This window comes from Ranitomeya variabilis, chromosome 3, assembly GCF_051348905.1.
Source record: "Ranitomeya variabilis isolate aRanVar5 chromosome 3, aRanVar5.hap1, whole genome shotgun sequence".
Classification (NCBI taxonomy): domain Eukaryota; kingdom Metazoa; phylum Chordata; class Amphibia; order Anura; family Dendrobatidae; genus Ranitomeya; species Ranitomeya variabilis.
Window position 1 is genome coordinate 418559116 of NC_135234.1, and position 23921 is coordinate 418583036.

At 41.6% G+C, this 23921-nt stretch overlaps 1 protein-coding gene across 3 annotated transcripts in view; it reads right to left on the bottom strand.

Moving 5' to 3' along the window:
• Window positions 1–23921, bottom strand: part of RAD51C (RAD51 paralog C) — an 82432-nt gene that overhangs the window by 17453 nt on the left and 41058 nt on the right. For 2 of the 3 annotated variants that reach the window (XM_077296343.1, XM_077296344.1), the window contains exons 5-7: window positions 19634–19765; window positions 8386–8452; window positions 3986–4046 (exon numbers count right to left, since the gene is read on the bottom strand). In XM_077296343.1, coding sequence (XP_077152458.1) covers window positions 3986–4046; window positions 8386–8452; window positions 19634–19765 — 260 coding nt within the window. The remainder of the gene's footprint in view (window positions 1–3985; window positions 4047–8385; window positions 8453–19633; window positions 19766–23921) is intronic. The other variant, XM_077296345.1, reaches the window with a different exon arrangement.

Consider the following 23921-nt stretch of genomic DNA (forward strand, 5'->3'; position numbering starts at 1 on the left):
GCCGAACAGTTCATATGGCAGATACACTTCTCTGCCGTAATTACAGTACATTACAATCACCTTGTCCGGGGTTACCTTCCAGGAGCTCCGCTCCTCACGCTGACTCCTTGTCAGTCCTGTCTTCTGGGAAAACTGCCTCACGGGAATCACCAACTTGCCTGGCAGGCATACCTCAGTCAGTCCAGACCCACTGAAGTACAATAGCTTCCCCAACACAGACAGTCCAGGTCCACGCACGGTCTCAGGTGCTCCAGGAAGACTCCACTCACAGGAGCTTCCAACACAGACCATCCAGGACCACGATCACACTGTGCTCTTCAGGACGTCCATCCCACCTGGGACCGTCCAGCACAAATGCATCTGACCTGTCCGGGTGCTATTCAGGATGTCTGCCCAACACCCCAAGCCACTAGGTCCAAAGCCCCACCAAATGCTCTTCAGGGGGATGACACTCCCAACACAAAGGCTCTCCAGGACCTTCCAGCATAGACCATTCAGGTCCACACTCAGAGACCATACAGGAGCATGTGACCCACACCCAGGTCACATTATGTACCTTGTAACCACACCCACAGGTGAGGTATGGATCACATTGGCTGGTCACGTGATCCTGACATCACTGCAGGTCCTCAAACACCTGCACTTCCCGCAGGAAAAAGGGGTACAGTGAGCACCCTCACCCAGTGGTGAGGTATGTGGGTAGCCAGGCCCTCCCATCTCTCATAGCTACCCGCAACCCGGACCCAGATGCACCAAAGACAAAATACTCTGGGTTGCATTGCAGGATGAAGCTCCCCATATCTAGGAAGGCTTACAGCGCAGAAGACCTCCTCCTCTGCGACACATGCCGGCCATTCACCACAATGTCGGACACTGTTTCACTATCCCCATTACGCCTCCATGCGTGTCCTGGGGAGCACATACAGCGCCCCCTAGCTGTAACAGGGGTCACTGCATCACATGTGACAGAAGACAGAAACAGACGGATGAATTCTGAAGTGTACAGGGCTATACTTTCTGTTCAGATTCATCTAAATGCACCAAGGTTGATTGGATGGCGCGTCACAGGACAGATGGACAATGACCCAAAACATACTGAGAAAGCAAACCATGAGTTTAAGGCAAAGAAGTGGAATAGTCTGTAATGGCTGAGTCAAACGGCAGATCTCAACCCCATCGAGTATGCATTTGACATGCTGAAGACAAAACTTAAGGCAGAAAGGCCCACAAACAAGCAGCAACTGAAATCAGCTGTAGTAAAGAAGGCAAAGCTTCACAAAGGAGGAAACCCAGTGTTTGGTGATGTCCATGGCTTCCAGACTTCAGACTTAATTTGTTCAAATACTTTTGAGGAGGCTTTGTAGAGAAATGGCTGCAATTCCTAAACGTTTCACAGGATATTTTTGTTCAACCCCTTTAATTAAACCTGAAAGTCTACACTTCAATTACATCTCAGTTGTTTCATTGTAAATAAAAAATAGCGGCACACAGACCCCAAATCACAAAGATTCTGTCACTGTCCAAGTATTTCTGGACCTAACTGTAAATACTGAATGAAGCGACATGAGATGAGTATGAAATACCAATGTTCTAGATCATGTTACAAAAAAGCAGTGAAAAACTTGCTTTCTATGGCCCAGAATTCTTTTCGTTTTTTTTTTTAGGAACAAGCAAATGGAATTTATGTCCAAAAAAGAGCAGCTGCATAACGGATGAAAACGGAAGCAGAAGGGCCCCCACTGACTAATATGCAGTTCATCTGTGTCTGTTATGGGTCAGGTTTTTGGTACAGAACAAATATCATGCAGAACATTTTGTTCTAAAAACTGACACAAAGAAAAGACTCTCCAAAATAATCAAGAGGATCCATCTGCTTCTGTTTGCAAGTGATTCGTTTTGGACATAAATTCTATTTGCCTTTTAATGTACAGGAACAAACAAAAGAAATTCCCAAATGCAGACGTGTACCCTGCCTTACCTTACTCTCGCACTATGTATAGAATCATGTGCACTAGCCTTTTATGATATTTCTTCATTTCTGTGTTTTCATTTACTAATCACTACGGATCTTTGTCTATATACAGTCATGAACCTATGTAAAATCTTGTATTTGCTCTGTGTACAAACAATTTGTCATTCACAACCAACAATCTCTCCGTTGCTGTGGACTGGGTGTTGCAACCATCATCTGGTACATCACCCGATAAGGATAGTGTTCTTACTATGAATATCCTTGTCAGAATGGCTCTATAATCCTTTTTGAAAGGTTCCCTACTTGGTATGAACTGATTTACGACAAGTGACATACATGTACATCCCACGTCAGGTCCGTATGTAGGGTAGGGGCTCAGGAGCTGATTTTGCTCCATACATGGCAGGTTGAAAGATGTGTTCCACAGCCAAAACCTGCCTAACAGCAGCGATTGGCACCAGCTCTGGTTGCAGCTGTTGAGCCACTTAGAAGCCACTGTCAATATTTGACAGATACATTTAATCATTTAAACGATTCATTGCTGAGGTGGGGCCCTCTTAAAATGAACCTTTCAGCATGATTGTGCCGACAAAACTACAGACTGTATCAGATGGGCACCATTATACTGATTAAAATGATACCTGGGGTGATCTGTCTTGTGGTTGTTGCTTAATCTACATTTGTAGTTTTCAGTTAATGAGATTCTTGTGCCCCGGGGCGGCCTATGGGGGGCTTTATGTGGTGCTCTACTTATATATTCATCTGTATGGCTTATGACATATCCCTATGATCCCTCAGTGACCTGCCCCTTATTTTAAATGCTGAATATAATATGGTTTGAAAAAAAAGGAAGCGACAGCACCTGCGCTAAAGCAAGATACGGGGGATAATATGCATATTTTCGTTTTATTCAGACATAGTTTAAGAACTTTTTTTTTTTTCAAACAAAATGGTGCCTGCACAGTAGCATCTATAGCACTCCGATAGATACTACTGCGCAAGTGCCATTTTGGCAGAGAAAGAAAAAAAAACATTTTCTTTAACAAAACTATATGGGTAAGCTCACGCTAGGCGTTTTTGCAGTGTATTTTTTCTGCAGCAAAACCTGAACTCTTGGCAGGAAAGAAGCTGCAGAAAAAAAAAAGCAGGTTTTCCTTGGTTTTCTTGCAATTTTTGCTGCGTTTTTATGTGGTTTTGGCATGCTATTCTAAAGAATCAGGTTTTGGCACAAAAACCGCAGCATTCTTGGTGCGTTTTTTCAGTGTTTTTTCACCACCAATTCATTTCAATGGGTGAAAAATGCTGAAAAAACGCTGAAAGAAGTGACATGCTCCATTGTGCAAAAAACAAACAAAGCACAAAATATGGTACTGATGAGAAAAAAAAAAACAGGCTGTGTGCATGAGATTTCTGAAAGCACAAGAGCACGGAGCACAAGAATCTCATTAACTGAAAACTACAAATACAGAGTAAACAACAACCACAAGACGGATTTCATCACCAGGTATCATTGTAATCAGTATAACAGCACCAACCTGACACTGTCTGTCTTAAAAGATGCCCATTGGCACCTCAAGGTGTAATTGCAAATCTCTGAAATGTTTCCATGACAGACGGGGGCCTATGGGAAGGCCCTTATCAACGCCATTTTGCTACTAGTATGAAGACCAGTCTATGACTGGGCATCAAAGGAGATGGCTAATTTCACTATATGCAAGAATGCTTGTGTCATGTATGAGAATCCACACAGAATGGTGTAAGTGCTTACAGTAAGTCTACACAATAGTGTTTGCACCCTTTTATATCCGACACAGTGTTGGCCATTTCCATACTGCTGCATTTTAGTCCCATTCAGTAAAGACATTATGTCTTCACTATATACTGCAAAACCCCTATAAAATATGTAATTTATGAAAAAAATACACTGTATGACTAATGCAGCCTGAACCTTAGCTCCATAAATCTCCACTGAGGAGTAATGGTTAGCAGATATAATGTACGTCAAAGTCTAACCTCTGCAATCTCTCCCAGTGAAGAATGATACGATTGCTAGCTGCGTGACCCCAGCTCTCACCTGTAAAAGAAGCATATTGCAAAAGAAAAACATCATAAAGACTGATCAAAAGTTGCCATGAATGTTAGTTATTCAATGGTTGTTATAAAAGAAAGTACAGTAATCCCCCTTTCTTCTGGACTACAAGATGTACGGTACTTTTTAGAAAGTATAGCGAATGGGTGAGACCGAACCTTTAGTATCCTGCACTGCCACCCTACTGCACCCTATCAGCATATATGGTCCCATTTTATTAACAGTCATTTTGCATTTGTGTAGGTTTGCCTTTGTCTGAGCATAGCTCTTTTACTCTGATTATTGTTAAAAGTTAGGTGCTCTAGCCTTGGAATAGCATTTAACAAGCCTCTGCCTCTAAATTGTTTCCCAAACTAGTACCAGTCTCTTTAGCTTGATTGATAGCTCACAGTTTGGATAATGGTAGGTGCCAGGCAAAGAAATCAGACAGAGAGCTATCAATAAAACTAAAGAGGCACAGAAACAATAAGGGATGACAGTGGCTCCATAAATGCTCTGTCACTCCCATAGCACTTAGCATTTTCATTTGCATGCAAATGAGGTGCTAAGTAGTCAGGAATGCAGCAACAGATAGAAGATATAAAGGTGTCAAGGGATTTACATTTCAAAGATGGCTGATAATCATTTGCACAAGAAAGACATACACATAAAAAGAAGTGGAAATCAGTCAAAATTAGTTTAGAAGAGTAATATTCTATTTTTCGTATTGCATATTGGTGTAGTCAGCTCAAGGCAACCAGTGCTTTTATAATTAAAGGATTTCCACTCTTGGCAAATTAAATAAGAGACTCAAGATTAATGGTTCCTGTGGGGATTGTGCCTTCTACCTAGTCAATAAAGTGTCATTCAGTGAGTAAGGAAACCCCTGAGGCCAATGTGACTGTGAATGTACTGTGAATAACTATGTTCTGCAGAGACTTGCCTATCTGTCGAAAATATATTGGCAAATGTAAGCACTTTACAAAGAAGGTCACATGCATGACAATGTCAGTATCATCAATAAATAAGCAAGCTTTATGGAAGGCGGTTTAGATGGATGCACTTACAGTCACTGTGCACATGTGTGCTCAAGACACAGCATATGGATCCAATAATACCCGGAGCATCTGCACACACTAGTGTACTGACGGGCCATGTGAAAATACACTGGCAGCATGGGCCAGGCTAGTGCACGTAAATGCAGAGCGCTCCTAGAACCTGCACTATGCGGACAAGCACACAGAACTGCACACAGAGCCAGCCATAGCTGCAATTTGCAGTTTTTCTTTATTAATTTTTGTCTGTATTATTTTAAACAAGACTATGGATTCTACATTGTTGCTCTGAAAAAGGGAATTAGCAATCATGCATTAAACAACACCTGTCACCGGGTCAAAACTGGCCAGTTTTCGCTCTTATTTTATTCCTGCTGCTCCGCTGAGCATTCCGGATGTTTTTCTTTACTAAGGGGGTTACTCAAAGGATTCTCTGTGGGATGGTGCTTACACTTTGCACTGGAAAAAACCATACAAATTAGGACTAAATAAAAATGCCCATATCTCTAGATTTAGGAAACAAACAAACAAAAAATAGAACAAGAGTATAAAATAAGAGTAAAAACTGGCAACTTTTAACCTGGTGACAGGTCCACTTTAAAGGGAACCTGTCAGCGGGGTTGTGCCCAGTTACCTACAGACAGTGTCAGGTCGGCGCCGTTCTACTGATAACAATGATACCTGGTGATGAAATCTGTCTTGTGGTTGCTGTTTGATCTTTATTTTCAGTTTTGAGTTAATCATATGCTCGTGCTCCAGGGTGGCCTGTGGGGGTCTTCATGTGGTGCTCTGATTAGGTATTCATCAGTATGGCTTCTGACAGGTCACTGATCCCTCAGTCACCTGCCCCTTAGTTTACTGACAGCCAGCTTCGAGCAGTTATGTAGCAGGGAGCCAGCTGTCAATCAGCATTACATTGGCATTAATTCCCTGTCCACAGAGCAGCCTGGAAGAGGAAGAGCTGCTCTGTTGATGTGAAGCAGCAGAATAGAGGGCAGGAGCTTACTTTCACCGCTTTGAGCCAGCGCTGCTGAGTGTAGGCAGGCAGTTAGTAATTACCTATCTGTTAGTACTTAGGTCAATAGTGAAAAAAAATAAAATAGTCCCCCTTTAAAGTCTGATTTTTGGGATTTAATTGACAAGGCTCTGGAAACCAGGAACCGGATTCTGCAGAGCCCGCTCTTGAAAGGTGTGAAGGTGAACATGCTCGACCTGTTCATAGGACTACTCGAGGAAGATGAAAATAGGGCATTGCTAATTTGCTGTTAGTAAATTAAACCGTACCAGGGTTCTGATAAATGGAACTGCAGTGAGGCAGAGCACTATTTGGTTTTCTGTTGCTGCTATGCTCCATGTCTAAAATGATCCCCACTTTTGAAAGCATTGCTCTTAGTAACAAATATATATAAGCTGTGTTTTCAATATTTACACCTGTACTTTCTGGGAATTTCGGCCCAGTGGGCGGTCCGATCAGTGACCGACAGTTGTCTTTGTATAAGTGTGCACACAGAGTTGTCAATCACTAACGGACTAGTCCAGTGGGCAAAAAAAAATCCCAGAAAAAGGAGAGGGTTAAATGACTAAAACATGAGTTATATCGAATCTGTTCTCACAAAACTATACCTCAATCTACCCTGCTCTATAACATGATGCCTGCCGACTGGACTGAATTTTAATGGTGAAAAGTTCCCTTTAAGAAGGTTCATGACAGATCAACGGTTTATTCATCTCGTTTTACAAAGAAATCCAAAACGGTGTTATAATTTTGTATGATGTCAGACAAGGGTGAAGTGTGTTTACGATGAGAAAGCATGCTTGATATTGATGTTCCATGTGCTATGTTGTGGACAATGTGAAATACTGCCGGAGAGAAGTGATTCTCACGCCTACAGAGTGTCCTTGGTTTCCTCGGAAAGCATTCGGATGTGAGTGCCATTCTATCTGTCCTTTACCATGTCTATGAGAGGCTCTGTGGTTTATGATAGGCAAGTGTCCTGGGACGTCACGATGCACCACTATCACTAGGTTTTTTAATATGTGATATGTACATATAGATATATGGTTGTAGGAAAAATTAAGTAACCCTTTGGAATTACCTAAGCACAAATAACACTGCCCTTCCCAATCTGTCTCGTGGATTCAGATCTCAGCTATCAAAAAGCTAACCCTTTACTGGCCATACGCTTAAGGATACACTGGAATGATGCATACCCTCAGAGAGGAACACTGGGTTTATAATGTGCCGTCTTCCAAGTATCTTTATTGTTGCATATGAATAATAATGCATGTAAATAGTTTATATAGAGACAAATAGGCAATTTGTTGCCCTTGTGGCATTTAGTAATCTAATTGGAAAGGTCGCCTAATATCCACATTAGATTACAATTTTGAACATAGGCATTACAGAACCATAAAGAGGACTTGTCACTGGATCATGTCACTATGCTGCTCTTTCTTATCCTGGTTCCAGAGATATGGGCCTTTTTATCTAGTGCTAGTTTTGATGGTGTTACGAGGATTGATTGGCATTATTATCCTGCGAGCAATGCCCCTTCATAAAAAGCCAAAACATAAAAATGTGCACCAAATTGAAAGGCATCGAGAACTCTTTGGGAGTCTTAAAAAAAAAATGTAATGCTTAAAGGGAATAGATCAGCAGGTCTTCACTCTGTAATCTGACAGCAGCACTATGTAAGAGCTGAGACCCGGATTTCAATGATGTATCACTTAGTTTATTAGGTGCAGCAATGTATATCGACAGAGAGCTGATAATGAGTGGTGGGGGCATGGTTGGACTTGCAAACACAAGGCAGCAAGCGATAGTCTCCTGCTGATTAAACAGTGAATTTATTGAAACGGGAACACACAGCCTGGTAAGTAACACATCACTGGGATCAGGGTCTCAGCTCCTACACCTTGCTACTCTCAGAACACATAGCAAAACCCTGATGATATTCTCTTTACAGTATTAAGAAGAACAGTAGGAATAATATAACTGTCTCCTTCTGACCTGCTGATAGCTTCTGATCTAATGTATGAACCATTCTCTTCAACAAGCTGTTTCTAGGGAAGAATGCCTGGCCTCACAGAGGGGCCATACGGACCTGCTGCTGCGGGCTAGGACCTGTGCACACATCATTATGTGTCAGTCCTTAAGCTGAGCATACCCAAATCTATTTGGCTTTGATTGGTTAAGAACAATATTCCGTGCTATCGGGACACCAATATTACTATATACTATTAATAAGTTATGCTGTAAAATAGAGCTGCAGGTGAAAATGCTATCATACCCAAGGCTGGTACCAGCAGAGATTCACTCGATCCAATTCTTGTGGTCATTTGATTTGTCAAGACTACCTAGAAAAGTAAAGCAAACAACATTTTAGCAGTCAAAATGTCTGTCATATGGTTCACAGTTGTAGACTTGGGTTCTTACACTAGTACACTGTGAATTCAGACATGCACTTCATCATTATAAATCACAGTCAGATATCACTATACCAAATTGTCCGCCATAACACCACTCAATAGACTCTACCGAACGAATGGTATAAGTAACAAAAACAGCAATATAATGAAGCAATAATAAGCTCTTCAAGACAGGACCTATCTTAGCACTAAGGAATGCAGAAATGGCTTTACTCTTATGGCAATGTAGCTGAATAATGATCAAATTTGCAGAAATGGGTCGTTTTCATAAATGTAACCACTTTGGGGTCAATATACAGTAAATTATTGATTAATTTATTTTTTGGGAGGGTGGAGTTAGGGGGTGGAATGGGCATCATATATTGCAAAAAAGTTTTAGGCAGGTGTGAAAAAAATGCAGCAAAGTATAAATGCTTTCAAAACTAGAAGTATTTTAATCAATGAAAACATACAAATTGAATGAACAAAAGAGAAATCTAAATCAAATCGATATTTGGTGTGATCACCCTTTGGCTTCAAAACAGCATCAATTCTTCTACAGTATGTGCAGATCAGATAAATGCTATATCTGCCATGATAAATTTAGGATATATACCGATAAGATGAGATTTTGTATTATTTTGTTTGGACTTGTTCCACTTGTGCTGCACCGGTGTCTAGTAGCCTTTAGGAGCGACACTGAGAGGTCGCTCACACCAGTGATAATTCTCTCTTCCAAGAAAATAGGATCGATTATGGTAATGACACTCGGTTCAATCACTGATCAGAGTTTGGGATGAGTATGAGTTTACCGTGATCCGATTCTCCCGCATGAGAGAATTGCATCACAGGTGCGGAGAAGACAGAATACTGAATTTCTCCATCTTCTCCATTGTCTGGGTCTGCGTGAACCGGACTGCACTCGGATAACATCCGAGTGCAGTCCAATGTTTTCCAAGCACCCATAGATTTCAATGCTGAATCGGCATGAGAAAAAAACACAGATCTGCACTGCCCCATGGTATAACATTGGACCGAGTTATACGTTTGTGTGAGAGAGCCTCAAATCTGATAGCAACACACGCTATTGCTGCATCAGTGCAGTTTATTCTGTTGATGTGTTGGTACTCATCATTGCACTGTTTTAACAGAATATTATATAGTATTGGCATTTTTTCGGGCTGATTATGCAAATGACACTCTGATCAGAGTTTGATGACAGTGTGACCAGATCTCTCGCCTGAGAAGATGGAGAAAAAAATGTCTCCATTGTGTCAGTCCGTGGAAATTGGACTGCACTCAGATGCCATCCGTGTGCAGTCTGAAGGTTTCCAGGGACTCAATGATTTGCATGACCATGTGTGAAACGAATATCGAATCCGAATTTGGCCATGCAGCATTTTTTTTTTTTTTCTTCAGACAGACTCTGTCAGAGTAAAAACATTAGAAGTGTGAGTGACCCCTTAGAATAACATTGGTCCGAGTGCAATCTGCTGTTTTGTCACATCAAAATCGGACCAATTTGTCTGCATCAGCCGTAAGTTCAAAGGCATATTCAGCGCCTATGAACCTCAGCGTTCACACCTCATTTTCATACTATTTTCTATCATGTAGATAGTATTTGGGTGACAGTTGATACTTATTAAATGGATATCAAGATGACTTGGTGATGGATAGGGCAGGTGACAGCTAACATCTGTATGTTTATGTCCCCAAATTCTGTTTTTTTATGTATTTTTTGGTAGGTGGGGTGGAACTAGATTCAGTGATGTACATAAAAGGTCACTTGACTTCACCATCTTACTCTTGAGGAAGCTTTTTGGTATGGCGAAACACGCCAGATAGTATTCCTCACTTGGCATTATACACATATAGGCACCAAACTTTGCTTTCTCCAGCTAGCTTCATTATAGATTTGTAACCTGCTGATGTCGTAATGTTTCTTTTTAATTTTGGTGTTATTCATAGATGTAGGTATAGTTCAACTAGGGTAATAACTATTAAATATTTTTTCTTGCATGTATGTGCATCCATTCTTGTGCAATTTGGGTCTGGGACCAGGACACTTTTTACCTTTGGACAGTTTTTTTTTGTTATTTAGTTGGTCATATAATCAAAGAATTAATTGGCTTATATTGGACATACAGTGATTTGTGTGCATTTGTGGAATTTTTTACCGTGTGTTTTATTTATCAGTTGAGCAGTGCCCATTTACTTCTACAGGTTCCCTATAAATATTCTTGTCTTTGGTAGAAAGTGTCCGATGACAATGGTATGTATGACAATAAATCTCCACAGTTCCATGCAGACATTTATCTAGATGCATCATAGGCACCAAGCAGAGGGGACGCAGACCCCGATAGGAAGCCATTAGCCGTGCTTTCTTACAGTGATCATACTGTGTGAGTAAGTGTCTCCAAGCATCATGTCAATCACACAAACCTTTTCTTATGTGCAAATAACATGCACAATATTGAGGCAATTGGGTGTGCGGTTTCTTTCAGCAGACGGCATTATGAGGATGCAATTTTGCATTATTTCTACGAGTCGCAGCTAAAACCTCAGCACTATTCAATTGAAAACCTGCCAGGTTATTATCTCTGGAACAATAAATATAATATACAAATAAAATAGAATCTGAGCGTCGAAGAGTAATGGAATAAAGCAGGCATCTGCTGAATCCAAAAAGCCCAATCAGCCGAGGCGACTCGCGTGTTGTTCCCAGCTAAAATGTACTTGAACTGGCGCAATGACAGAAGCTATGCATAAGCATGGCCCTTTTTATATCTTCCACATTAGCTAGCTAATCAGGCGTAGCATGCTGTTAACTCCTCCAGCTCTGAAGCCATTACGCTGCCTGCTGGTATAGCTTGGCTATATTTAGGAGCTGTTAGAACAGCAATTCAGAGTGGAAGAGCTTAGGGGGCTCTGACGAGGGCAGAAAGTACATTTTATTTATACTGCTACAATGCTGCAGCGGGGACACACAGGAGAGCTTTATTTTATGCAATGTGCTTCAAAGAAGGGATTCCTAATTTCATGGTACAAACCCCACACTATTTTATTAGGTCAAATCCGCTTGCTAATTTTAAAGTGGTTCCAAGAGAAAAGTAGAAACGTTCTTCCATCAGAAAACGCTCAGCGTGAAAAATAAAGGCATAAGATCGTGATATTTCACAACTCATCGTGTAGAACCTGTACCAGCACCAGCTGTATCTTTGGTTCCCCAACCTCCGCTTATGTAACCCAGCAATGAAAGGTGCTTCAGTTATGTAATATATTTATGCTGGGAAATCAAATTTCAGGAACAGTGGTTTTATAGGGGTGCTGTGTCTATTTACTAAGAGGTCCACGGATGGACATGTGCGGATGTGAGTGTATGAGCAAACATATGGGGCTGATTTACGGAGCAACGTGTATTGGAACTGTGCCTTAATTTGAGCCCAAGAAATTATCTTACATGCCTTGTCCCAAATGTACTATGTGCTTGATACAAGGTTTTCCAGTTCTGGAAGTGATGAAGAAAGGGGAATACAGGTAGTCTAAATTGCCTTCCTTTGCCCCAACATTGCACCACGATTTAGCATACTAGTGGACTAACATACCATAACCCAATTCATAGATGTGCAATATTTATCTAATAGAATGAGCCAATTTAATAACCTTTTCACATTTTAAGATCGTATAGTATAATTTTGCACTCTCTAAAAGATAGACAGCTTTAGGAAATCAGTCCTATTATGCTCATACAACTGAGGTCTCAAGAATTTAGCTCATAGACGGAACAGCAGTAAAGTTCTAAACATCTGCAATAATTTGTAACAGAGAACCTATGGGACAGAAACACTTAAAGGTGTGATCCAAAACTGACATTTTAATCCTAAATGTCTGTCACAATCAGTGACATCTGTTTCATGGGACAGGCTAGTCCTTATCTGCTGAGCATGCATCGGTTGTCAATTCTGATGTATGCATAGTAGGATCCTGTCACTGACCAATATTATTTTTTATGCACAGTGACAGTTCACTCACTTGCCGGCTCTGATGAGAAGTGATGAGCCAGCAACAAGAGAGCGCACTGTCAGTGTGCATTGTAAGGAGGAAACCCAGCAGAGAACAGCACGACCCCGGCTCGTCACTTCTCATCAGGGCCAGTGAGGGAGCGAACTGTAACTGCGCACTGAGAAGAATATTGCACAGTTACAGGATCCCATTGATCATCTGTCGGAATTGACAACCAATGCATGCTCAGTAGAGCAGGGACTAGCCCAGCCCACGAAACGGACATCACTGACGATGCTATATTTTAGGGTTGGGGCAGAGGCTGCGGCAATGACGACTCATTAAAGCATTCCAGCATCATCAAACAGGAAAAAGGTTAAAAAACAAAACAAAATAAAACAGTAGTGAGGGAACGATAGAGAATTTTTAATTAAAGTATATTAGAAAAGAGATTGGATTATGACTTTAAATAGACATTTTGGATTAAAATAAATGTATATTTCAGACCACCCCTTTAATGGTTATCATATAGAATACTTTATAATATTTAGTACTGGACTATATAATCAGGGTACAAAGTTTTACCATACAATTAGCATACATTAAGAACTGTGCACATTTTGTAACTATGCAACAAAAAACCTCTCGAGTTAGGCTTCTTTCAGATTTACGTCGGTACGGGGCCGTCACAAAGCGTCAGCGCGACGTACGTTTGTGAGTTTGTGCATAACGTGAGCAGCGGACGCAGTATTTCAAGGCATCCGCTGCCCATTCTAAAGTCCCGGGGAGGAGAGAGAGATCTCCGCTCGGGCATGCGCAGTTAAAGATGCAGGATGCAGCGTACAAAAAAACATTCCCTTGAACGTTTTTTCAAAACGATGGGCCGCCAAAACCCGACGCATCCAGTGGACGACGCATGCAACGTATTGCCATATGTCACAATGCGTAGCTAATGCAAGTCTATAGTGCAAAAACGCATCCTCCGGGCAACTTTGGTTTTTCTCCAAAACGACGCATTGTGACGGTTCCAAAACAACGGAAATGTGAAAGAAGCCTTACCCAATGCAATTTCCACAGCGTAGGCCCTGGCGTCCTTGTAATATGTGTTGTGGGCAGTTCTTTACTGGTAAATCCACAATAATGTATTGGGATACCTTTGCAGTGCAATATGAAGAGGGAGGAGGGGAGACAATCCTATACTTACACAAATCTACATATGTTACTAGCATATAAAAAATGTTTTTTATATCACAAACATATTTTTAAATGACCACTGTCAATTGATTAAAGTTTGAGATATCAACTCTTGATTTTCATCCCTATTCTAATTGACGAAATGAACTAAGACAAACAAAAGACAGTCTAGATTAGCTATCTGAAGACAACCTAAGGGTAAGGCCAGAGGGAGTGGCAAGCAGCTGCTGCATTTTTTTTAATTTGATTATACATGTGGGTGGGTATTCATAAACTGTCTTCATATAACAGAACAGTGGCCCTCTTTTTTTTTTTTCTTTTACAATTTGAGCCTGTAAGTCCTGATTTTCCTCAGCCCATTTACTGATGATTGAAGAAACCACTATATTTTTGGCAAATGCCATGCCTTCTCTACCTTTAAGTTGGAGATGTAATGATGACAAACTGCAAATTCTGTACCTGGCCCACCAATATTAACTCAGAGAGAGAAAAATAAGAATAAGCTCATTCCAATATATTCCCTCACTATGTGAAGCTTAAATCCACAGATGGCTTGTCAGCTTCGGCAAGTAGTTCAAAGTGAAGGAGGTACTGCTGGATTTTCTTAAAATCATTGGAATCCTGCATTAAATCTTCAATACAATTCCATGTACATATCAAAGAGGCATAGTAGCATAATGTTGACGCGTTTCGACCACTCTTCAATGTTTGTATCATTCATGTTTTGACTAACAGGAAATTCAATATACTAGCACAAACCATTACCCCCTGAAGTGATGTAAAAAATATTTACAGATAAACAAAAAATAATTCTATATAGCATTAATAAGTATAAGTAAAATTATACATTTAAAATAATACCGTAATTAGTGTAAATATATCTCAGGCTGTTTCCACAAATGTATCCATAATAAATATGCGGAAAAAGCCAGAGATAATTTGAACTAATCAATCTATAACAAATTGCCGCAGAAATACAGTCCGTTAGGAGAACGGATATTGAGTTGCAAAACACAAAAAAAGTCTCTATTGTGCAGGGCTTTACAGCAGTTTCCGCCACATCTCATGTTGTTGACCCATAGTTAACCTTAACCTGATAATCCGCAAAATACCTGCTTTTCTCAGAGATAGTTCAGATGTCTTACTGGCTTTAAATGATTTCACATGGACAAAAGAACTCCTCATATCTTTTGTGTGCTATTGCTTATTTATATTCTTGCGTTCCCCATGAGCTTGCTCTTACGTCAGTAGAGTACCATTTTGCCACCTGCAGGATGTACAGCTTAAAAACACAACAGTATCTTCTAATTGCAAATGAATTCTTACTTCATCATCATTATTTTGATGACAAATATTTACAGATCATGGGCACCCCAAATTTTCTCTTTCTCAGTGCTGTACGTGGCATGGTGGGAACATTTTTTTTTATTTTTACTCCTGATAATCCATTTTATGATTGTATACTCTGGTACAGTCGTTTCATTGACGATATCCTTCTGGTGTGGACCGGCAAAGAAGCAGTCATACCAAATTTTTGTAAATACGTGAATAGAAAAAACAAAAAAACAAACAAAAAAAAAAACAGCTGAAAAAGGGGCAGCACCGCTTACCTGCCCAGGTCTCTGAACAAATGCACTACAGGATGTAGCCAGCGCATAGAGCAAAGATATTGGCAACACAGGTGAAAAATACCAAATAGACAGCCACTCACAGCCTACCAGTTCATGGAGGGGAAGACTGCTTAAGGTACCGTCACACTAAACGATATCGCTAGCGATCCGTGACGTTGCAGCGTCCTCGCTAGCGATATCGTTTAGTTTGACACGCAGCAGCGATCAGGATCCTGCTGTGATGTCGCTGGTCGCTGAATAAAGTCCAGAACTTTATTTGGTCGTCCGATCGCCGTGTATCGTTGTGTTTGACACCAAAAGCAACGATACCAGCGATGTTTTACACTGGTAACCAGGGTAAACATCGGGTTACTAAGCGCAGGGCCGCGCTTAGTAACCCGATGTTTACCCTGGTTACCAGCGTAAAAGTAAAAAAAACAAACAGTACATGCTCACCTGCGCGTCTCCCAGCGTCTGCTTCCTGCTCTGACTGAGATCCGGCCCTAAAGAGAAAGTGAAAGCACAGCGGTGACGTCACCGCTGTGCTGTTAGGGCCGGAGCTCAGTCAGTGTCAGGAAGCAGACGCTGGGAGACGCGCAGGTGAGCATGTACTGTTTGGTTTTTTTTACTTTTAAGCTGGTAACCAGGGTAAACATCGGGTTACTAAGCGCGGCCCTGCGCTTAGCAACCCGATGTTTACCCTGGTTACCCGGGACCTCGGCATCGTTGGTCGCTGGAGAGCGGTCTGTGTGACAGCTCTCCAGCGATCAAACAGCGACGCTGCAGCGATCGACATCGTTGTCGCTATCGCTGCAGCGTCGCTTAATGTGACGGTACCTTTAGTATACGTTTACACAATAGAGGCCTGTATAGGGCTCTATTCACATGCAGGGAATGCACAGTGTCTGGATCTCAGCCTATTAGTCACGCCCATACTATTCGATTAGGCAGGCTGTCCAGCACTCTCTCAATGCATCCCATGTGAACATCCCTGTATACAAGACCCAACGTGCTGGGCTGGCTGCATCCTGAAAAATAAAGTGCACAAAATACATATAAGTATGTGGGGTATTGGTCGATATTTTGGCCAAGATATGCAAGCTCGCAACCCAACGTCAAGGGTCCTCACACTTGCGAGTCCTATCACTAAACTAGTAGCAAAACCACAAAATAGGTCTAAAAATCCTCCAAAAATTAAAAAGTGCATTCATGCATTTATTCAGAGACCTGGGCAGGTTAGTGGTGCTGCTCCTTTTTCAGCTGTTTTTTTTTTAAATATTTGGAGGATTTTTAGTGGCTTTGCTACTAGTTTAGTGATAGGTCTCGCAAGCGTGAGGACCCTTGACATTGGGTTGCGTGCTTGCATATCTTGGCCAAAATATCGACCAATACCCCACATACTTATATGTATTTTGTGCACTTTATTTTTCAGGATGCAGCCAGCCCAGCACGTTGGGTCTTGTATACAGGGATGTTTACATGGGATGCATTGAGAGAGTGCTGGCCAGCCTGCCTAATCAAATAGTATGGGCGTGATTAATAGGCGGAGAACCAGACACTATGCATTCCCTGCATGTGAAGAGCGCCCTTACTGTGTAAACATATACTAAGCAGCCTACATTAATTGATAGGCTGTGAGTGGCTGTCTATTTGGTATTTCGCACCTGTGTTGCCATCTTTGCTATATGGGTTGGCTGCATCCTGTAGGGCATTTGTTCAGAGACCTGGGCAGGTAAGCGGTGCTGCCCCTTTTTTCAGCTGTGTTTTTTTTTTTTTTTTTAAATACGTGAGCTAAATTTAAGATTCACTAACTCAAGTTCAGTGGATCATATTTCATTTTTTCACTTATTATTGAGAGAAAACGTTAGGTTATCAAAACCAACAACTATTATTTATAGAAGCCAAACTCTGGTAAATTCCATTCTGGAAGCGACTGGTAGCTTTCCAAAGCACACTATCAAGTCTAATCCATATGGTGAAATGCATAGAGAAAAATGCACTTGTTCCAATGATCAGCTCTTTGATGAACAATGCAAGATTATTAAAAACAATTTACGCAATAGGGGCAGAAATAAAAGTTCAAAAATATCCACGAACAACCCTTTTGAATAAAAAGAATACAAAAGATAAATATAAAAATTATTACAAATCATCTAAACATCTACCAGTTTTTCCATAAGTTATTGCTTGAACTATAATGAAATCAAAGGGATTGTTCTTATATACCTGCCTATTCTTAATCAGAATACCTTGCTTAAAAAAATAAATAAATAACCAAATGGTAGTGTTTTTTTTTTAAAGGTTCGCTTACACAAGCGTATAACATGGCCGATTCGGCATAAGAAAACAATTGCAGCATGCTGTGGGCGCATCCGATGATCGGATCATGCGCACCCATACATGTCTATGGGTGCGTGTGAAACATAGGACTGCACTCAGAGTGCAGTCCAACATCCGCAGACACAGAGAATGGAGAAGATGGAGAAACTAAGTTCGAGCGAGAGAATCGGATAACTCACATGACAGTCGGATCAAACTCTGGCATAATCAGCCCAATTCTCACATATGACAGAATTTACGTTCTACGTCAGTGTGAGTGAACCTTAAAAGGGTGGGTTCCATAGGTGATGCATTGTCTCGAAACTATTTTTGTTCCCAATACAACAATACTTGGCTTACATTACGTGTTATCTCTTAGATCAATAGTCATATATAAAGCTTCAAAAATCTGGTCCCCGGGATGGGGAGATGATAGGCAGATGCGTTTCAGACCCTCAGGTCTTTAATCACTTACTTTTTTCGACTATTGATTGATCTTCCAAGTTCTGGTCTCCGCTATGGGTGAGCTGACATATTCCATTATCTTGTCTTTATATTTTAGATGTGGTGGCCATAAATGTTACACTTGACAATATGTTAACAAAACAAATATATTTTCTGCTAATAAAGGCATTACAAATGGAATCTGCTCCTTTATTGTGACACCACACACGTGTTCATATCCTGGAATGCATTTGTTGCAGATTGCAATATGCTGGCCGTACAATACGAAAAATTAAGTCTAGAAATGCTGAATATATAGCTGATATGCATAAAATGAAAGCTGAACATCTCAGGTGCCGCTAAACATTTTTTAGATAAACCTTATGGCAATTTCCAATTTTTTGGGGGTATTTTTCGGAATTGAAAGGGTTGACAAACCCAGACAGGGTGACGATTGGCGTAAACCCTTGCTCAATGGAGAAGCACTTTGGATTTTGCAACTCAATACCTACTCTCCTAAAAAGTCGAAATACGTCAACATTATCCGACTATCTCCCTTCCTTTCACATGCACATGAAATTTTAATAAAGATTTAATAAAGGATTCCAATGATTTTAAGAAAATCCAACAGTACTTTCTTCACTTTGAACAATTAACTAAGGGTACCGTCTCACAGTGGCACTTTTGTCGCTACGACGGTACGATCCGTGACGTTCCAGCGATATCCATACGATATCGCAGTGTCTGACACGCAGCAGCGATCAGGGACCCTGCTGAGAATCGTACGTCGTAGCAGATCGTTTGGAACTTTATTTCGTCGCTGGATCTCCCGCTGTCATCGCTGGATCGTTGTGTGTGACACCGATCCAGTGGTGCGTTCGCTTGTAACCAGGGTAAACATCAGGTTACTAAGCACAGGGCCGCGCTTAGTAACCCGATGTTTACCATGGTTACCAGCGTAAAAGTAAAAATAAACAAACAGTACATACTCACATTCCGGTGTCTGTCCCCCGGCGTTCTGCTTCTCTGCACTGTGAGCGCTGGCCAGCCGGAAAGCGAGCACAGCAGTGACGTCACCGCTGTGCTTTCCGGCTGGCGCAGACACAGTGGAGAGAAGCAGAACGCCGGGGGACAGACACCGGAATGTAAGTATGTACTGTTTGTTTATTTTTACTTTTACGCTGGTAACCACGGTAAACATCGGGTTACTAAGCGCGGCCCTGCGCTTAGTAACCCGATGTTTACCCTGGTTACCCGGGGCCTTCGGCATCGTTGGTCGCTGGAGAGCTGACTGTGTGACAGCTCCCCAGCGACCACACAACCACTTACCAACGATCACGGCCAGGTCGTATCGCTGGTTGTGATCGTTGGTAAATCGTATAGTGTGACAGTACCCTTAGAGACCCACAGATAATAGCGACTGAAGCTCACTGACTCCTATAGATGAAAACTTGAAATATTTCATACATTTAAAAAATAAATACAAAAATTAGAGGTCCTCTTAAAAAAGATCCAAATATTTTTTACTTTATAGCACGAATGCTGTTATGGATGCACTTACTGCTAGTTTGTGTTGATTAGCAATGTTTAGTAACTGCTGTGCCAACGTATTTAGGAGTCTTGTCCGTAAGGAGAGGTCATCAAAGGAATGTCGAAAAGGAAATGCAATGCTGTCAATGATAACCAGTTTGATCTGTACAAAAGAAAAAAAGGTATAAAACAGTTACATATAATAACTTTATTCTATTATCGATAGTAAAACAACGGTATGTATTAGAGGATAGTCAGGATGCCCCCTTAAACAATAAATAGTCAGACACACAGTCTTGCCGGTATTGGCGTATTTGACAAATTTTGTATAAAAACCTTTTGAAAATATGCATTTTGCAGTTTTCAGACTGGTTCCAAAGCATAAATATTATATTTTCTAGAAAAAAAAAAACACCAATCCAGGTGGTGTGAATTGGTTCCAGATCTTTTTTGTACTTTCGCTGATACTGGCAATTTCCTGTATTTTTGTGGCAGTTTTATCCAATCATGGTAAAGGGAATCGGTCAGCAGGTTTTTGCTACCTAATCTATGAGCAGCATGATGTAGTTAAAGAGACCCTGAATCCAACAATGTATATCCAACAATGTATCACTTAGTTTACTGGCTACAGTGGTCCTGACACAATCAGCATTTTTAGATTCAGCAGAGCAGCAGAGCTGTAGAAGCTAACCCCGCCCACACCAGGCTCTCTGGGTACATACTCTATAGACAGTGTGTTGCTTATCACAAGAGGGGGTGGAGTCGGACTAGCATGCATGTGCTGCTGTAGTCCAGACAATGATAATCACTAGGTGACAAAATTATCATTGTAAGTAAACAAAAGCACACATCTTGATATGTGACACATCATTGCATTCAGAGTTTTATCCTCTACCTCATGCTGTGCCCAGATTACCCAGCAAAATCCTGCTGACAGATTCTCTTAAATGTAGAAAACATAAACATGGCAGTATATATGGGCAAGCTCATATGTCGGCCAATGTGTTTCCATGGTAACAGACTACAAATGCTGTCAAGTCCTGTCTGGATGTCCTATTACCCTCCTTCTGTACTCATCTTCTTGTGAACATACCAAATGTTTGTGCATGTTAGTAAGGCCTTATTCGCGGGTCAGTGATTATTCCCGTGTGTAAAAACATGACCTTTTTTAAATTGATGTGCTGGATTTGTTTTTGGTCCATGTGTTAGTTTTTACTATTTGTGTGTCATCTATTTTTCTCATATGCAAAGGAAAAAAGAAATTGGTTGAGAGTTCTCAAACTTTTCGAAGATATTGGTAAGTGAAAGGCTAAGTTCACATGACCGAATAAAAAAACATCAGTTTCATCCAGAAAATGCAATTTCTCACTTGACGTGTACAATCCATATACACTTTTTTTTTACAGCAGCAGCTATCATGTAAAAGACCCTTTACAGTTTCCTTTGGTAATAAATTGCAATGTATCTGGAAAAAAAACAAAACAATGTATGCTATACTGTGGCTCCGTATGGCACCTGGTTATTTTTTTTGCACACCCGTAGACTTGAATGGAGAGTCTCATCTTAGGCTACTTTCACACTAGCGTCGGGCTCGGCCCGTCGCTGTGCGTCGGGCCGAGGTTCCCGACGCTAGCGTTCTCTGCGCCGCACAACAGGGGCAGCGGATGCATTTTTCCAGCGCATCCGCTGCCCCATTGTGAGGTGCCGGGAAGTGCGGGGAGGTGGGGGCGGAGTTCCGGCCGCGCATGCGCGGTCGGAAAAAGCGGACCGTCGGCGGCAAAAAACGTTACATGTAGCTTTTTTTGTGCCGACGGTCCGTCACAACACGGCGCAACCGTCGCACGACGGTTTGCGACGTGCGTCAATCCGTCGCAATACGTCGCATAATGTTAGTCTATGGTGAAAAAACGCATCCTGCAAGCACTTTTGCAGGATGCGTTTTTTCTGCAAAATGACGCATTGTGACGGATTGCAGTTAACGGTAGTGTGAAAGTAGCCTAACACACGGAAGAAGCTAGCTCATACTGCAATTTTTTTCACATGCAGAAAAAAAAAAAATCACTCATGTGCACTGCCCTATTCACTACCATTCGCTCATATGAACCTAGCCAAAAACAGACAGCACTAGAATGTCATCAGCGTGCTGTCCCATTTACTTGTATTGGTGAGATCTTCCTGCTAAAGAGCCCAAAGTAAGATATGTCTCCTTTTTTTTTCTGTTCTGGGTTATGATTTGTAAGCAATAGTGATGAGCAAATATAATTGTTACTTGAGATTTCTCGAGCACGCTCGGGGTTCTCTGAGTATTTTTTTAGTGCTCGGAGATTTCGTTTTCATCACCGCAGCTGAATGATTTACAGCTACTAGCCAGCATAAGTACATGTGGGGATTCCCTAGCATCCAGGCAACCCCCACATGTACCGTACTTATGCTGGCTAACAGATGTAAATCATTCAGCTGCGGCGAGAAAAACTAAATCTCAGAGCACTAAACAATACTCGGAGGACCCCCGAGCGTGCTCGAGAAATGTCAAGTAAGGCCTCTTTCACACTTGCGTCGGTACGGGTCCGTCGCTATGCTTCGGGCCGACGTACGTTGTGAAATTTGTGCACGACGTGAGCAGCGGATGCAGTTCTTGAACGCATCTGCTTCCCATTCTGAAGTCCGGGGAGGAGGGGGCGGAGTTTCGGCTGCGCATGCGCGGTAGAAAATGGCGGACGCGACGGACAAAAAAACATTCACTTGAACGTTTTTCGTGCCGACGATCTGCCAAAACACGACGGATCCCTTGCACGACGTGTGGCCATCCGTCGCGATCCGTCGCTAATACAAGTCTATGGGTAAAAAACACATTCTGCAAGCACATTTGCAGGATCCGTTTTTTTCCCAAAACAACGGATTGCGACAAACTCAAGTGTGAAAGTAGCGAGTATATTCACTCATCACTAGTAAGCAAAATAAAAAAAGAATACGTAATGACCGATACATTATTTTCCATCAGTTAGCTCTCTTTGAAAGACACTGACACATGTACGACAAACAATGGCCAACGAAAAAAGTCTAAAAAGAAGGGGGTAGATGAGAGGAGGGCAGAGTGTAGAATCAGACTACGCAGGGTTTGTTTGTAGTCTACTGCCATGGAGACACACAAGTTTGTCTGGAAGCTGTGAACACAAAACAATAGGGGCTTAACGGGGTTTACCAGTCTTAAACTACAAGTGTGAATCATCACAATGTGTACACTGCATGCTGTGAGGCTTCTCCAGTGACAGGAGGAGGCAGTCATGTAACCACAAATATGTGATATGCACACTCTAGGCCACATTCCAACTAGATGGGCACAGCCTTGATCAATGCAAGTGTATTGAGCAAGGCTGGAAAGTCTAGTCAGGATGTGACCGGGAGTACTTGTGGTCACATGACTGCCTCCTCCCGTCACTGGAGAAGCCTCACAGAATGACTGCCGGCTTATAGTTTAACACCGGACAACTCCTTTAATAATTTGGAACTTTTTCCAGGCTGCTTTATTTTTTCATTCTAAATACAGTGCAATAATAAAATGTCTACAAAATTGTACTTAAGTAAAGGTAGCCATTATGGTTTATTATAAGAAAGTCAGCAGTCACCAAATTCACATTTGCAGAATACCCTAGGCTAATCTATATGTTAATATATTTCTTAGTCCTGTACTGCTTAATCCAAATCTGGGAACTACTGGACCCAACTTGACATAATGACATAACCCCTAAAAACACGTCATTGCTGTGCTGGTTGAAGTCACCGGCCTACTTTTATTGTCCCTGTCAGCACCGTCCCATGGTGCAGAATTTGGGCAACCACTGTTTAATCACAATATGGCTTGAGGACGTATGCTAGCGCTTTGAAAATCAGCCTTGTGAGAGTGAATTTCCAACTGTTTGCTGCCGTCACTGACAGTGCTGAAGACTGCAGATTTGGAGGCAGCGATTCGGAATTACAGTGCACGATAAGAAATCATGAATTACATTACGTAAACTGTAAGAAGATCTCCAGAAATGTGGCTGCAACACGGAACAGAAGAGGCTTTCTCAGCATATGTGTATGGCTACTTACCGACAGTTACACGTCTCTACCAACACCTAGGAATTAGCGAGCATTAGTACAAATTAGAACCAGTTAGGAGGGGTGTCAACATTTATGAGAATAAGGGTCACACGAGTTTCTACTAAACTTTGTGTATCAATTATTCACGATTTTCTGATCTGTGCTTTCTTTCACCCATGAAGAAGTGTGGACAAAACGCGCGTCGGGGTAGAGGGACTTGGCACTCATCTTACACA